Source organism: Fringilla coelebs (genome assembly GCF_963513975.1).
Source record: "Fringilla coelebs genome assembly, chromosome: 3".
Taxonomy (NCBI): domain Eukaryota; kingdom Metazoa; phylum Chordata; class Aves; order Passeriformes; family Fringillidae; genus Fringilla; species Fringilla coelebs.
The window spans coordinates 6733186-6751035 of record NC_140030.1 but is presented as its reverse complement, the minus strand read 5'-3'; the positions used below and the strand labels follow the sequence as shown (position 1 = coordinate 6751035).

At 48.1% G+C, this 17850-nt stretch overlaps 1 protein-coding gene across 2 annotated transcripts in view; it reads left to right on the top strand.

The window, feature by feature from the left end:
- The window catches only part of TNFRSF21 (TNF receptor superfamily member 21), a 35452-nt gene extending 33583 nt beyond the window's left edge, over positions 1–1869 (top strand). For both annotated transcript variants that reach the window (XM_084201564.1, XM_084201565.1), the window contains exon 7: positions 515–1869. In XM_084201564.1, coding sequence (XP_084057690.1) covers positions 515–744 — 230 coding nt within the window. In that variant the 3' untranslated portion in view covers positions 745–1869. The remainder of the gene's footprint in view (positions 1–514) is intronic.
- Positions 1870–17850: the final 15981 nt, after the last annotated feature.

Below are 17850 nucleotides of genomic sequence, written 5' to 3'. Positions count from 1 at the left end.
TAATTTCCAGACTGACTTCTTAAAATTTTTTCAGTCTTGATCCTCTCTGATGCACACATAAAGTACCATTAGTCACCCCCCGCTTTGTTTTAGGGGCTTTAATTTACTGCATTTAATTTGCTGCATTTCATTTCTGATGAAGGTGAAACACTGAGCTCAGTCAATCTACCAAATTTATACTTGGGTATGAAAATAAAGCTGACCCAACGAAAACAACTTGAAAGAGCAGAATTCAGCTTTTTTGGCTCCTCTCCTGCCCTCACTTTTCCGAATTGGCCATTCAGCATTTACAAATGCTGTGTTTGCTCTTGCAGGATCCTGGCTGAGGTGCCTCAGCAGCACCGCCTTCCCCAACTTCTCTCATCCCTATCACTCATCACCCTCTACCTTTTCCCTCAGTTCTCCTTGTGGCACGTCCCTCTCCAGAGGTGCCATTAGGGGATGGGCTGAGAACAAGCCCTGGTTAGCAGAAGTTTCTTGGGGAGTTCCTTGACCAATCCCTTTCCTCCTACAGAAAAGAAGGACACCGTCCTGCGCCAGGTGCGCTTGGACCCGTGCGACCTGCAGCCCATCTTTGACGACATGCTGCACATCCTCAACCCCGAGGAGCTCCACGTGATCGAGGAGATCCCGCAGGCCGAAGACAAGCTGGACAGGCTATTTGAGATCGCTGGAGTCAAGAGCCAGGAAGCCAGCCAGACCCTTCTGGACTCTGTCTATAGCCACCTTCCCGATTTACTGTAGGCACTGGGTCACCGCACGCTCTCCGAATATCTGCTAGAGCTAGCTTGGCACTCGTTAAGATGACCAACAATACGCAGGCGGGATTTTTTGTAGAATATACGGCCAGTATTTTCATTGAGGTGTCCTTGGTTTTTGGAGGGGGTGCAGTTTGCCAGCGTTGCACCCTTCCATTGTAACTATCGCTCAGTCCAAGTCTTTGCACCCTCTGCCCCCTCCCCGAGCCTCTCTTCTCCTTGTTCTCATTCCAATCAGATCAGCAGATGCACTTTAAAAAAAAAAGAAAAACAAAAAAATCCAAAACCGCAGTTCATGAACTGAAAGACCACCAATCTGGTGTAATCTAACACATCAAATTGGGGATTGCTCTGTAATCCCCTTCCTCTGTCAAAGCTGACACTCGGAGTGACCGTCTCCCACCACTTCCCTTCGCCTCAGGGCAGTAAATGGCAAAATCACGCAAAAATCCCACCCCAATTGTTGCTGGTTACTGTCTCTTAACGCAGCTAAGCTTCCCACCCGAGCTGACTCTTTTTTTTTTTTTGATGTACTCTTGTTTGGCTCATATCCATTGCTGAGATTTTACTAGCACGGTTATTTATTGTATGGTTTCACCCGGACAAGCATCGCGCTCCTAATACGCTACAGCAGAAGCGCTTAAACCACAAGGAAAAGGGTCAAGCCCCACCAACCTGCAAGGCAGTGGAAAGATCCTTTGCCTCCAGTCAATGTAAGGAGTTATCCTGCCTTGGCACACGTGGGAATGGTGGGGCCCTGAAGGGAGCCGGTGCTGGACGTGGGGAGGCGAAGGCCGCCGGTGGTCCCGCTCTCCTCGTGCTGTAAGACTTAAACCAAGCTATGCTTTTACACTCGTGTCTCTTGTTTTTTATACAGATGTGGCCGATAAGTTCTCCTAAGACCTTATATGGTCTCAATAGTCTCTTCAAATCACACTTCACTTTTTATTAAAAGAGGTCGGGGTGGGGGGTATGGGGGACAAAAAGCTGCATTGTAAGAAGTCTGTCTGATTATATTTGCAATTATTATGCTCCCGTAACGAACAGTCTGTACTACGCTCAATTTGAAGAAATAATGGTATGAGGGTGGCATGGGCTGCCCCATGGGAAGGGGTGGGAGTGGGGGAAGAGGGGAATGAATTGAAAAATTGCCTTCTGGTGTACTAATTTATTAATAAATACTAGGTGTTTGTTACTTGACATGATTCTGTGTTAACCTCCTTAACAGCTGCCTCTGCTCAGGGGCACCTGGGTTGGGGCAGGGATGCCCATGGCTTGGGGTGCCCATGTTGATGAGGGGGATTTTGGACTTTGGGGGTTGTGAGTGGGGAGCTTTGAGGCCAAAACGTGATTGCTTTCTGTTGGTGGCACTGCCTTGAGTCCCCACGGTCACTGCTGGAGCTCCCAGCAGGTCCCCGCCCCGTGCTGGGGTGGGGGACCTGTGCTAATCCCCATAGCAGTGACAGATCAGATGGCTGTTGGGGCTTCCAGGATTGGTTTTTGCAAACTCTCAAAGGCTTTGTGGGCATTTTGAGGAGCCTGAAGTATTAATTTTCCAGGAAGCAGCTGCTGTGCTGAGTCACTCCCAAGTGAAGGTCTTGCAGTCACAGCATTTCTGTCGCTGTTACATTGCCCGTGTTCTTAAAGTCTACCCTGCCAAATAACTCATCCCTTGTTATTCTGTCTACAAATTGAATCCTTAATGGGACAAATGCTTCTGGTTTATAAGACTGTCATTTTGTTTACTTGGCTCCAGAGTGATTTCTGTTACCGAGGGTGCTGTGTTTTCCTTCTGGCCGGCACTGGAAATTGCTGGTGCAGGACTATACATAGGTACACGATTAAAACTTTTCAACACATGCACAGATGAAATATAGTGTCAAATAGCAAGAGCCTTTATTGGGAGCTCTGGGGTGGAGTTTTCTCTTGGTGGCAATGAAACATTTAGCTCTCAGTGCCTGCAGTTCTGAGGTGGAACCCAGTATTGGCCTGTTGGCAAGAGGTGCTGGTACCAGTGGTGGTTGATCCACCAGGGCAAGAATTGGTAAGGGGAGGGAAGGTATGCAGATCTGGGCTCAATCAGTAGTTGGCTTTAAATTATCCTTAGCAAGTTCTTGGAGCAAGTCCAGCTGGGAAGTTAAAAATTGTCCTTTTCTGGTGGTCTGGGTTCTCCCAGGTAAATGCATGGGGTGTAAGCACTACAGCCATCATGCCACCCTCGCAGGGAGCCACCAGCCCCACCCTGCAGCTGCACTTCCTGTCCTGGCAGCAACTCATTTTCTGATGGGCTTTGAAGATAAAGCAAAAAGAAAAACAGTCCTGGGAGGAGGATTTAGCCAGCTGAAGAGACACCAGAAAGCAGGCAGGTTGTGGAGGTGCCTCGGCCTGGAGCTGCTGAGGAGGCACAAGGAAGCTGTTTGGTTCCCTGGGTTGTTGGGATGCATTTAATTAATCTTGATGGCAGGTCGTGGAACTGGCCAGGAGTTGGGCAATCCTTGGCTCTGTCTGTGCTGTGCACACTTCCAGCATGGTTCCTTTCTTTGATTGTACCTGCATATTGACCTTTCCCCTGGCTCTGTCATTTCAGATTTCCAACTTTTTGTTGCATGCATATGTATATGTGTGTACAGTATATTTATTATATATTTATCAATACATTATATATTTAGATAAACTACAAAAATATTTTAATATATTGTGTTATATACATATTTACATGTTTTCCTATATTATTACTATGTATTTTTATAGGTGTATAGTATATAAATATTTTCTGTCTCTGGGGGTGTGTAGGGAAAATATATGAGAGCAGCTGAGCCCCACATACAGGCAGAGTATTTCCTGGCAGCGTGGGTGGTGTGAGGAGCCACAAGCCCTGTGCCCCCACCCTTCCTCTGAGCCAGCTCTCTTAAGCCTTAAGAAAATAAACCTGGCAGGTGGGATCAGTGGGTTCATGGCCTGGAGGCATGGCAGCAGAGATTGTCCTTGTTCTCATCTTTGTTTTATTCAAGGCATCGTGGGCAATGCACAAACTGTGATGTGCAGCTCAAATGGGTGAAGTCTTTGGCTAAAAAGGTAAAGGTTGAATATAAAGATCCTTATGCATATATTTACAAAATCTGCATTGAAAATGTACTTGAGAGTGCATTGTAGGGGAGAGGTGGTGTTTCAGGGGTGGAATTTGGGTGCTGGGGTGGCAGTCCTGGGTGGCAGTGCCTGTGAAATCAGAGGGCACAAGGAAGCATGATGAGGACACAGCCTCCTCTGCCTGCTGGGGGCATCTTGCTTCAGAGCAAAGACTGAAATTTCTGGTGTGGATTGCACAAAACATTTGCTGCCCCAGCCCTGCTTGCTGGGGCTGCGCTATGAGTTGTGGACATTGCATTTACCCTTAGGGTGACAGTGTTTGCTGGGACAAAGCCCTCCAGTGATGCCTCCAGCACAGCCTGGCATCCTCAGGATGGGCTGGCTCTGCTGATCAGGGCCTTTTAATTCCTCCAGTGCAAATGAGCATTGGGATTGTATTTCTAAATTCTCTTTTCTTTCTTTTTGTTACCCCATGAATTGCAGGTGCTCTCTGCAGAAGAACAAGACATCTTGTGCACTCTCCTCCTACCTACTCCTTGAATTGGAGTTTATCCCTAATGGGGAATGAATTGCAACCCTCTGGGTGGGGCTGCTTACATCCCAGTTGGAAAAGCACCCCGGGGTCTTCTGGGAGATCACTCACCCCTCTGGCTCCCTGGAAATCAGCCAAATCTCTGTGGATTGCAGCAGTGCCTGTGCAGGAGGGATGGTTTGGGCAGCCTTTGTGTGAACACTTGGGGGTACATCAGAGGCAATGCTGAGGGTGTCCTGTGGGCTTGGTGTGGGATTTGGGGGATATTTGGGGGTCTGTGCTCATCACTGGGGCCACAGGGCTGAGCTGTGCAGTGCAGGGGAGGGAGGCAGGTTGGTACAGGCACAGCTCACCCCAAAATCCTCCCTGACATCGCTTGGTCACAAACTTTACACCATGAAGGGTTTGCAGCTGTTTTTTTCTCCTGTTGGACTTTGCTCCTGTGAGTGCCTCGAGGGGGAAGTTTCCAGGGCAACTGGTAGGAAATGGGAAGATGGAGGAGAAATAAGAAGAACTATCATTTGTGTACTCATTAAGCACCTGCCTGATGGCACCCCCTGAGGTGTTTATCACACCTTTTAGGATGCAGCTGCTGCTTCTCTGTGTGAGCATCCATGAGGTTTAGAGTTTCTTTTGGGATACTCTAATTTAATTTTCCTTACTTTCTGAGGTGGAGGGAGCTGGGTGGATAATGGAGGACCTGCCTGTTGTGGAAGCCCTGGGTGTTTCTGACAGCTCACAGTTGCTGCACCGTGCCCCAAGCCCTTGTAGCCAATGCACACTTGTGTCTGTGCTCCTGCTCCCCAATTTCTGCTCCAATCCCCTCAGGGGAACCCCTTGGCTGCTGCACCAGCTTCACCTGTCTGCTCTCTGCCCTCTATGGATGAGATTAACTTCGTCTGGATTTAATTTGAAGGGAATAATCTATAAGCAAGGTCTCAAAATACATTTCTGGGCACAGGAGCTTTTGCCAGGACCTGCCAGGCTCAGTGGGAAGCTGGGGCTGGGGCTGGACGTTAATCTGCCTGACTTTGTTCTGGCAGCTCTGAGTTTTCCAGGCTAATACTTGGCAAGAATGATACTAACTAAACCATTGATCTTCCAGGGTCCTTCAATAGCTGATGAATGCTTTTTGTGGCTTCTTCTCTTATTGAAAATTTATTTTAAGAATAACAAGCTGTCTTGCCACTCTCCCCAGTGAGCAGAGCTCCAGGTGCCTTTCTACTGAGGCTGGCAGTGTTATTGTCATTTTGCAAGTGAGGAAACTTGAAGGACAGAGATTAAACTCCCCATAAGAAAACTGATCAGAAAAAATTCAGGGTGAAATTCAGAGAAAAGTTCTGCCCCAACTGCTCCTGTACCCCCAGGAAAAGGGGGAAAATTGAGGCAATGTTCCCAAATGTTCCAGTGTTCCCAAACCATGCTTTCCATTCATTAATTTGCCCTTTAAGTGAGATTTTTTGAGCTGGGAATAAATCTATGGCAATGCTGGCTCCCTGGTTAGATTTTTTGTGTTCCTCTTGCCCCATCTCAGCAAGGGCAGCTGGGAGGAAGGTCCAGCTCCAGAGCTGAGACAAATCCTGTCCTCGTTCTTCAGTCCCTGTCCCTCCCGAGAAAACCAATCACTTCTGCCTTTTCCCCCTGCCTTTTCCCTCAGCCTGTCCTCTCTCCCCTGAGCAGGGATGCTCCTTCTCTCTGCCCTGTGCAAGGGCAGTGATGCCCATAACACTGATGGAAGAAAGACACAAAACTGAGGCATGGAGCAGTTTGACTTTGTAAAGCAAAACAACTCCACGGGGCCAGGGAACTCACACCTGAAAATCACAGCTGTCCACAAGTGGTGAAACCCCAATTTTTTCCTCCATTTGTGTTTGTTCTCCTTTTCTTCCTTTCCCAAGGACCTTTTCCTGCACCTGGACATCATTTCTGTGGCAGGAGGATTCTAGAACAAGAACAGGCAGTGATGGGAAGAGGACGCACTGATGCTCTGCCAGCTTCCAGGACAGTGACACCACCCCATTGACCTGTGGGGAGGGAGCACCCACCTGCCCTCTGCTCCCTGGAAGGGCCCTGCAAGCAGGCTGGCAGCCTGTGAGTTGTCCTGAGCTGAAATTAGGCACGGGAACCACCCAAAAATTAAACAATCTGGACAGTAAAGATGAATTAACCCACCCACATTAATCACACCCTCTAAGGAGATGTAAGAATGGGACATGAACCCTTTCCCCAACCCCTGCTGTTGCCATCTTAAAAAATTTCCTTTTAAAAAATGACATTTAAACTTGAAAATTGTTTTCCTTCTCTTTTTTTCCCTCCTTTTTTTTTTTCTATCAGCTCTGCTTTCTTCTGTTCAAATACATGGGAAGTTTCTTCTAATTAATAGTGTCTGTGGACAGATAATCCTCTTTTGCTCAAGTGTCAATATGGTCCTTTAGCTAAAGTAAATATTTTCGCTGCTTGATATTTATCCTCCCCTGGCTTCCCCTTGGCTCCTTCCTGGAGGTATTTGAAGACTGTGATCCCATTCCCCAGGTTTTGTTTTTAATTCTTCTGTGCTCAGGTCAGGTTTTCTCAGGGTTTTGTGTCATGCCTGAGCATTTAAGAAGTTCCTGTTTTGCTGCTGCTGCTGCTGCTGTGGACCTCAGTTCTCCTTGGTACACCCAGTGCATGGAGACAGCCACATGCCATCAGCACACTGATAAAAGCTGAAATAACATCCACCTCTGCACTAACCTTGGATCTTGCAGAATCAGAAAAACACAGAATGGTTTGGGTTGGAAGGGGCCTTAAAGCTCATCTCATCCCAACCCCCTGCCATGGGTAGGGACACCTTCCATTATCCCAGGTTGCTCCAAGCCCCATCCAGCCTGACCTTGAACAAGTCTAGGGATGGGACAGCCAGAGCTTCTCTGGGAAACCTGTGCCAGTGTCTTACCACCCTCACAGTGAAGAACTTTTCTTAATTAATCCAAATTTCTTCTCTTTTATTTTAAAACCATCCCTCTTTGTCCTATCATTATCTGCACCTGTAAAAAGTTGCTCTCCCTCTTTTTTATAAACTCCCTTTAAACACAAAAGGTCACAGTGACGTTTCCCTGGAGCTTCTCTTCTCCAGGCTGAGAAGGCCATGATTGTCCTCACACTGGTGGCATTTGCAGCCAGGCTCTGGTGGTGCTGAGTCTGTGAGCTTTGCCCTTTTGAAACCAGGAGCCTCCCTCACTGTGGGTTTGCTTTCACTGCGCCTCCATCAAATGCCTTGTCTGGACTAATCCAGCCTTCCCCTCCTCTAACTTTCTGTGATTGTGCAAAATAATTTATGGAACAGGCTGAATCAGGATTTGTTGCCTGGTATAAAGTGCACAGACTTCTGCAAAATCCCCCTTGGTCTTGCTGTTAGCCCAGAAATAGGGACATGATTATAATGAACACGTAACAGCCCTGGCTCTTGTCCCTCCTGCAGTGACACAAATTGGGGGTGACACTTGCTCGGCAAATGCAGCTACGCAGTCGTGCCATGAGCGTGAGGGATGAAGAGCCAAAGAGTTGAATCAGCGAGATTTTCTGGATCTGGCAGAGAAATAAAAGCTGGTCTGGCAAGAACCAAATTCTGCAGGTCCCTGGCAGACGCAACCTTTGAACTCATGAGCATGGGCACATGTTCTGGAAGAAGCTTAGTGTGTCCCTAAGACACCTGAGCAATTCCATGCTGGGGTTAAAAAAAGCTGTTTTAATGGCAAAATTAACAATAACCTGGGTTTTGTGCACCTCGTACTGAAAGACCCTCAAGTCATTATTTTTGTTTCCCACTCCTTTTGTCTTGCTCTGCTTTCCCCTACTCTGTGTCCTCCAGCTGCACGCCTGAGGACCTCAGAGGGGAAGGATGAGGGGTGGGAAGGGCTGGAAGGGGCTGTTTTCCTGCATCCACCCCCAAGGTGATGCACTCCTGTACATGATCCCCATGGGGGAATGATGCCAGCAGTGCTTTGCTGCCACGGATGGCCATGTGGGTCTTGGACTGAGCTTGACACTCCGACCCACAGGCGTTCTGTCCCATTCCAGACCCTTCTGAAGGAACCAAACTAGGATGGCATGCCAGATTTTAAATTAACAGATGTGTATCAGTAGAAGAGGCAGTGATACAGCACCTGGTGTGCATCCTAAAAGAGCTCTCCAATTCTTTTGGGGCACACTTGCCCCAACATACAAAAACCACAGGGGACTCGACCCTCCCATTTGGGGTTTGGGTGTTTGAAGATGTAAAACATCTTCCCTAAGGCTGCAAACCCTCCCTGTGAGGTTAGCACCTCTAACACTGCCCAGGAGCTGCCCAGGGAGGTTGTGGCATCTCCCTCTCTGGAGACATTCCAAATCCACCTGGATGCATTCCTGTGTCACCTGCCCCAGCTGACCCTGCCTTGGCAGGGGGGTTGGGCAGGTTGATCCCCAGAGGTCCCTTCCAACCCTGACAGTTCTGTGAGATTCTGCACCCAGTGCTGCCCTGGGGTTGTGTTCCCAGGCCAGGTCCCATCTTCCTTCTCAAGTGTCACCCACCAGGGTTTCCATACAAAACCCACAGGACCATATTCCAAATTCCAGGAGCATTTCCCAATCAGACTAATCGGTCAGTAGCCATAAAAAATTCACCACTGCAGTCACATGGCAAGCCTGCACTCAGAGGGGATGGGCAGACCCAGGGACACTCCATGACAGGTGAGTCACCTGAAATAACCCCTCGTTTGTCTGGAGTCCCAGCAGCTCCTGGAAAATGAGCTGCACGATCATCACTGCGGCGTCAGCACCTGCTGATGCAGCGCTGTTAATTATAGAGCTGGGGCTCGAGCAAGCACAGCACAATTAACATCTCTTAGGTGAGGCTTGAGAGCTGCTGGGCTCTCCCAGACCTCCCCCAGGCTGGAGGGGACAGCAGGATTGCATCAAGAGCTGCCCCAGAGGTGGTGGTCCCATGTCAGTGCATGGATTTACACCCTGCTGCTCCAAGGCTGATGTTTGGGCTCACAGTCCAGCCTTTAAGGCTGCAGCAATAAATTGCAGGCGGTTTTCAGAGGAAGGCCAAATGCTCTTCACTGGCAGCTCCAGCAGGAGGGAGGGAAGGGGTGACAGTGTGACATTAAGGTTTGCAGCACCCATCCTCTGTGTCATTATTCACTTTTTTCCTGAGACACAGATAAACAGTGGAAGGTGTTATTTTCAGCACTGAAATGCTGTCATCTTACACCTCCCATCTCTAAATGGGCAGCCATTTCCTTCTGAAGGAGACATTTTTCTGAAAATAGAAAGAAATGCATATTTTGACCAGAGTAAGCAGTTATTTTCCTGCACTTCTTGATTTTTGGAGCATCTGGCAAGCTGATGTTACCACATTAAAGTTGCTCTACAGACTCCCCATCCTCAGGCTCTAGAAAATCTGGATGGCCAGGGACACTAAAGCACCTGAAATTCCTCATTCAAGGCCAGAGAGAGTCCCTGTGTCCCAACACATGCCCAACACTGCCATGTGCCCAACACACTCCCAACACTTCCAGCCTGGGCACCAGTTCCAGTGAGGGTTAAGTGGTCCTTTTTAGAAGGTCCTGTTGTCATAGAACAAAGGGTAATGCTTTAAAACTAAAAGAGGGTAGATATAGACCACCCTCACTTCACAATGAAGGTGGTTAAACACTGGAATAGGTTGACCAGAGAGGTGGTGGATACTCCATCACTGGAAAACATTCAAGGCCACATTGGATGGGACTTGAGCAACCTGATCTTGTTGAATATCTTGCTCAAGGGGATAGACTAGATGACCTTTAAAGGTCCCTTTCAGTCTAAACCATTCTATGATTTTGTGGTCTCTGAAAGGGCTGAGTGGGGCTTGCAGGGTCTCCTTGTGGGATGTAGGTGCTCAGGTTCTGTGCCAAGCACCTGCACTTGCTCTCAGCCAGGGTGATGGCACAGGGGGAGTCCCATCAAGCCCCACATGGGACACGTGGTGTTTTGGAGGACATCCATCCCCCCTGCTGCAGTGAGCAGGCTCCCCAGAATCCTCCAGCTTGACACCTGGGTCCCCACAGGGTTTTGCTGGGCAATTCATAGGAGCTCCATGCCCAGCACATCACCCCATCCCTTCCCACTGCTTCCCAGTGGCTCTCAGCAGAGCTGGAGCTGGTTAATGGGCTCTGCTGGAGAGTTTGATATTTAACTCACTTCCACAGTCAGGCAGAGGCTGGAGAGGTGACTCAACAAGGTCTTGCCCTGGTTCAGCTGGGAAAATCACATCCTGTTCTTTTTGCTGGAAAAACACTTGGCCACAAATACATCACATCATGTTGTACATGGAGGCATCTGCTCCTCACCCAGGCTGATGTCACCTCTCCTGACCCCTACGAGGAAGGGCCAAAAGCTGTCACCAACCCATGGGCTCTGTTATTGATGCACACAACTGCCTGGGCTGCTGCAGCTCCAAAGGGGGGCCCTCATGGTGCTCAGAACTTCAAAACAACTCACCCTGTGCCTGGGACTGGGCTCACTCCATCTCACCCAGTGACAGGTTTGGGTTTGTGCCTGTCCACGTGTGTGACTGCACATCCCCAGCACAACTGGTGTAATGAATCTGAGGAAACGAGCACAAAACCATTGAGCCATACTGATTTTATGTCACTGCCAGGCTTTGCACTCAGCTTGGGAGCCAGAGAAATAAAATACAGCTCGTTTTGTTGATGCCAGTGAGGTTTAAAACTCAAGACAAATTAATTGCATCTGTATTTTTTGATCGTTGGAAGCAATTTCGTGAAGCATTTGTTAAAGATGCCACTTAAGGAGGAATTTCCTGACTGCACAAGTTAATAACTTTAAAACTGCTACTCAGGCTCCCTGCAAATGGGGCTTTGTGCTGCAAATCTCTTTGAGGCTCATAATTCAATCCTATTTAAAAGCAAATTTTCTTAGATTTAGAGCAATGAATATTTAAATGCTACCAGTTGAACAATTTTCAATTTTGAGATCATTTCAAAGCCAGGGGGGTTTACAGCATTCGGCTACTCTGCCACACTTCAGCGTCTGAATTGATCTGAACCAGTAGCTGACTCTTAAGCAGCTTAAACAGCTATAAAGGGTTAGAGTAGTTTAAAGGGTTAGGTAGTTTAAGCAGAATATCGTGTTTTCAGGGCTTTGGTTAAAGAAATGAGAGTTCACAGGCTGTCAAGCTGAGCAACTCCAGAAAAAGGATGTGACAAGCCTCACTAGAAAAGCTCTCTGAAGCACTCAGCATCTTCTCTGCCTTCAAACCTTGTCTGGTTTATTTTTTTTCTTCTGAGAAAAAATAAAGAAGAAAAATGAAATGAAAGGAGCATGTTGAACATTGACACAAAATGCAGAACATAGGCAAAATGTTTGGGAAATGCTGTGAAGGTGGTTTGCAGTGACAACAGCCTTGTTCTGCTCCCTGTATTTGACACTTCTTCAGTACAAACCACTTCAAAACACAGTAAAGCTCTGAAAAGTGGCAATGAAAAAAAACCACATGAGCTTTGCTGTGCTCATGTTTAGCCCCTCCAATGTCAGATACATGCAAATTAAAAACCAAATTATGAAGCTTTTAAAAACTCTGTTGTGACACCAAACCAGATCTGCACAAGATTTTGGCCAGGGTGATTATTTCAGATGGGAAAGCAGACAAGGGGACAAGGAGAGGCTGATGGGTTTTTTGTTTTGGTTTTTTTTTTTTTTTGGGGTGTTGTTTGGTTGGTTTTGGGTGGGGTTTTTCTTTTTGGTAAGAGATATTTATGCTGCTCCTAGCCATAGAAATGGTCCCTGTGTCCATTATAATTTATTCCTTTTGACTAAAAGCCATGCATATGCCATCTGTGCTGTTAATGCTGGACTGTGCAAAAAATGGTTCAGGTTTTGTTGGATACAAGAGACAGCTGAGGCAGAGGGAAGACCCCTTAGCTTGGCATATCACAGATGGATGAACATGGGGAATCTGTTTCCAGGTGTTTCTCTAACTGCACTGGCATCAGGACAGCATCTGTGCTGGCACAAGCCTCCCACCCCTGTGCCACAAGAGCAAGGTAAGAAGCAGTGCAGCTGAGGTGAGGCTCTGCCAGGGCTGTCTCTGCTGCAGTTACTTCACATCAGCCCGAGGGCTGTAGGAACGGGACAGGGCTGATGTAGCAGGCTGCACCATGTCCCACTTCCCCCTGGTCCTGTCCCTGGCTCCAGAAGCAGATTTCTGGGAAATGCATAGTGAAAGGTGATGTAATTTCCTCTGCAAGCCCTCCTGTCTCAGACTGTCTGGGGCTCAGGGACAGCCGAGCTCCTGGGCTCTCCGGGTGCTGGGTGACCTCTGTGGCTTTCTCTCCAGGGTTCCCTGGAGGAAGCAGGACAAGCCTTTGCCACCCAAAGCTTCTGTGTCAGACCCTGTACCAAACACTGGCTGATCTGTCTGTTTTGAGCCTGGCAACCCCAGCTGATGCCTCTATCCATCTATTTATTTATTTTTATTTGTCATTGGCTGTCAGCCTGTTCTCTCCCAGTTCCATAAGCCTCACCATGTTTCTACCCACCTCTTTTGAGGACAAGTCCTGACCTACTCATGTCTGATCTTCCCTGCATCCCTTCTTTAAACTTCTCCCCTTCTGCCCGTGGTGAGCTGCGATGATGGATGAGGCAGGGCCACTTCCACATCAGGATTACATCCTGACAGCATTATTGCTGCAGAAGAAAATGCCAGCCCTGACCAAATACCCCCTCTGAGGGTATTGCCAGGGTTTTCATCAGGGATGGGAAATTTAGCATTGCCACGGTAGGATCCAGGCAATCACTCAAGTAGAAAAATAACTCAGGTGCTGTGTAATGAGATCTGACAGAAATGTAGCAGTAAATGATTTAATTACTCAGCCTGTTTCAGTGATGGTGCCAGGATGGATGCAGCAGTGCTGGGTCCCTGCTGCTGACAGCAGCATCCTCCTATAGCCCAGCAGCATGCCTGGGGCAAGCCTCTGGCTTGTGACCTCTCATCTCACCATAAATATACTCCAGAATTGAATTATACTATTTAGAGCAAGTTTATTAGTGGTATAGCTGATGTGTATGTATGTATACACTGAATTATTCCTTACACTGAGGGCTCCACCTATCCCATTTCTTCAGTCTTCTTCCTCAGCACCATTTCCCTTTTCCTCACTCCCAAACTGCTCCTGTCTCATTCCATCTTATCTCCATACTCTCTTAGAACACTTTTTTCAACAATAACATCACTGTCCAAGATGATGATATTCCCACTAGTTCTCACTTTTTTTTTCAGTTTCTCTGTAGACATACACAAAAGATCAGGGTTGGTTTTGGGTTTTTTTCAGAGCAAGCACTCAGCACTTCCAGGAACTGGGTGTCTTCAACAAGCAGCAATGTGTGTGTTGTTTTAAAAACATCCCGCCCTTGCTTTAACTAGCTTTTAATATGTCCCAGAACTGGGTGTTCTGGGACACATTTCCCCATGGCTCTGGGCTCTGGGTCAGGGTTAGAGCACCAGGATGTGCTGATCTGGCAGGATTTTGTACCCACTTCGAAGCTGGCAAGTGGCAGATCCTCTTTTTCCCCACAGCACTTTGCAAGGATATTTGGAAGTAAATCACTTCTGTATCACCAGCAGTAGGACTTTTCCTGCATCACCCGGGGTTTCTGGCTTGTGAAGCACCTTTTGGGACAAGCCAGCAAAAAAATTCCTGCATGATGGAAGGCACCAGCCTTCCATCATCCCTAAAGCTTTCCAGGAAACCCCGACTCAGAAATTCACGTTCCACTTCCCTCATCCCGTCCACAGCAGTGGTCAGCTTGGGACCCGGAGATATCGTCACAGAAATGAGTCAGAAAATGCACGATTTTGGGGAGGGGAATTCTCTGTGACGGCTCTTTCTGCTGCGGTTTTGCAAGCAGATCCCCTCCGCTTGGCTGGAGCCATTCCCAGCGTCTCTCCGAAGGGTTTTCGCCCTCTGGAGGCTGACATTAGCAAATCAAATGCAAAATTTAAAGAGAAAAAAGGCTCGAATCTTAACATTTGCAGGAATGCAGCCCCCATGAGAATAAATATGCAAAGAGCTGGTGAACTCCAGGGTGTTTTAACTGAAAAGCTGGGCACAGACTCATAGCAATAACAGAATCACAGAATGGTGAGTTGGTTGGAAGGGACCTTAAAGATCAGCATGTTCCAACCTCCCTGCCATGGGCAGGGACACCTTCCACTAAACCACGTTGCTCCAAGTCCCATCCAGCCTGGCCTTGGGCACTTCCAGGGATGGGGCAGCCACAGCTCCTCTGGCCAGCCTGTGCCAGGGCCTCCCCACCCTCACAGGGAAGAATTTCTTCCTAATAATCAATCTAAATGTCTCCTCTTTTATTTTAAAACCATCTCTCCTTGCCCTATCACTATCTGCCCCTGTAAAAAGTCACTCTCCCTCTTTTCCATAAGCCCTCTTTAGGCACTAGAAGGGGCAAAATGGTGACACTGAAAATAAAAGCTCAGGCTTGTTCTGCACTAGGCTTGGTTCAGCTGTATTTACTTATCTTACTTTATTTCCCTGTGTATTTCTGCCATGACTTCATCCCAGTTCCCTGAAGGCTCCTCCTCATATTCCTATGGAGTTTTCTTGTCAGCCTCTTTATATCCTCTGTCAAGCTGTACACAGCTCATCCTCACAAGTCCCAGGAGAACAAGAGAGGGCTGTGCATGGAGGCACCGTGCCAGGAACATGCCTGATGGAGGCTGCTGGCCAGGCACGGGTGATGTGATTCAGGGAGCTGGAGGCAGAGACACAGAACATCCCCTCCAACCCTGTTCCCATGCAGGACACCCTGTATTTTGTGCTTGCTCTCTTCCAGCCAGCCCAGGTCCCTGCACATCTGCCAAAAAACCAGCTGGAAGGCAGATGTGTGAGCAACAGCTATCACCTAGCTCCTACCAGAGGCAGGAATTCCCATGGGTGCTGGCACATGTTAGGAGCCTATATAGGAATGGTGCTGCTAAACGTATTTTTGTCTAGAGCATTATTGGAGGACAAACTTCTTAGCTGTGTGTTAGAATAGTACACAGGGTGATGGTTTTAAATGGAAAGAGGATTGATTTAAATTAGATAGAAGTGCTTTAAAATTATTACGGTGGAGCACTGGCACAGATTGCCCAAAGAAGTTGTGGATGTCCCATCCCTGGAACTGTTCAAGGCCAGGTTGGACAGGGCTCTGAGGAAACTGATTTAGGTGAAGATGTCCCTGCTCATTGCAGGGACCTTGGACAAAACGACCTTTAAATGTCCCTTCCAACCTAAACCATTCTATAATTCTATAACACAGAGCACGTAACAGAGGCGAGGGGTACCAAGGATTCCACAGCCTCAGAAGCCTTTGCCTTTGCTCCTGACACCTTCTGTCCATTCACTTGTGAGAAGGAAATGCCCACCCGTGATCTGTGCACATCAAGAGCTCAGAAAGTTCCCATATTCCACCAAAATGTCACAGTTCTGCACCACCACCCATGGCTGGGAGAGGAGGTGTGCAACACCATGAAGCAGCACCCTCTTACCCTGCTCATCTTCATTCCCAGTCTCAACAAGGTGCCCCCCTGCACCTCAGCAACATTCAACACCTCTGCATGGGGTCAGCTCCATCCCCCAAGGCTGCTGAAGGGAAAGGCACAAATCTTTCCAAAGGGAAAACCAAAGATTGTGGGAAAACAAGGCCCAGACGGGAGGGGATGATAAGGAAAACCTAGATGGGATTTTCCACATTCTTGGTCCTTGATCCAGAGAAGTCACAAAGGTTTATCCAGTGCCAACTGTCCAGCCCTACAGACCAGGCTTGGGTTGGCAATTAACTTCTCCATGGGAGTAATTTGACTTCCCATTTCTGAGCTGGCTGAGGTTCTGCACTGCTGCCAGCACAAGGTCACAGGTCACTCAGTCACCCACAGGCTGCTCTGGGCCAGGAGCTCATCACTGTCCAGGGCCACACCAGCCACCATGGCTCCCTGGGCCAGCACCAGCAAGCCTGTGCAGGGCTCAGCTCAAAAGGCTTTGGTTTTTCTTGGCCCCTCAGCACCTGAACCCACACAGCCAAGAGTTCAGCACTCTGGGTCCTCCTACAGGACTTGAGGAGATGTTCTTCAATGTCCAAGAGAGATTCTTCCCATGCTTGGATAGGCCTGATCGTGGGAAAAAGCATTCTACAAGGCAAACCAAGAGAAAAAAAATCACTTGCATCTCGCTCTATCTCAATAAAAAAGCAAGACCGTATCCTACTGTGCACTGCTGGGGTTGTTCTGTCCTGGTTTCCATCTTAGGGGGTTTGAGGGCAATTTTGGCAGGTTGGCTCCCTGGGTGTGGCACTGGTAGTGGGAGCAAGCTGAGAAAAGATTCCCCCCTATTTTCAAGGCTATTCTATTGTGTCCATGTACCAAGGGAGATTTTAGCAAAAGAGAAGGACATGTCACCCCACAGCAGCGGGACAAAGCTGGGATGGGGGACACTTGTCACAAAACCCCCAGCAGTTCTGGGTACCACAGACAGCATCCAGACCAGGGCAACATCAGTTTCTTGCATTACCTGTGCAGCCCAGCACCTCCTCAGGCCAGAAACACCATCCCCAGCTCCTGGAGGCAGGAAATTGCTTAATAATTTAAAACTGTGCTCTAGAACAGAGGTAAACACATTTTGGTGGAGGAGTGGAGGTGCATTCCAGTGCTGGGGTACATCTGGCGTGTGCTGAGGTTGAAGCAGCAGCCAGCAGGGCGCTGTCACAGTTTGGTGAGAGGGGACAGTCACAGGGGTGTGATCACTGCTGCAGATTTGGGGTCAGCTTTGCCAGTGCTTCGCAGGGAGCCCAGGAAGGCGCCAGTGATGTTTTGTATTCTGTCTGCAGGGCTGGGATTTGTACAGCTGAGCAAGCTTTAATGTGATGTTTTCTGAGGCAAGAGACGTGGAAGCCTAATGTGCCGCTATTATGAAATTCCAGTCCAAGCAGTGGCACATTTTAAATAAGCAATAAAGATGCAAGAGCAAGTCAGTACCAAATAGCAATTCCACTGTAAGATCACAGAGCCATGACCAGGCACAACCTGATTTTTTATGCATGTTAAAGTAATTGGAAATTTGCCTTGTGCTTGTTCTTCATCTTATTAAAGGACTTGCTGCTATGAGGACATAAGGGGTCATTTCCAATGTTTTTAGTGCTCTGCACAGTTTCTTGGCCAGGGTTCACATTGTTCCAGTAAACAGTTACCTGGTTGTTTACTGGAAAAGCCAGGATTCCAGGCCTTCTTTGGAAGATGATTTAATCATCTTACACAGCATTTTGCACTTGGATAAGCAGGTCAGCAGCCAAGGCTCAAACCAACAACAGGGTCTGCTGTGGCCTTAGCTCCTGCCTGGAGCAGCATTGGTACACAGGATCAGGGAACCAAGGAGTGCACACACATGGCTGGGTCTC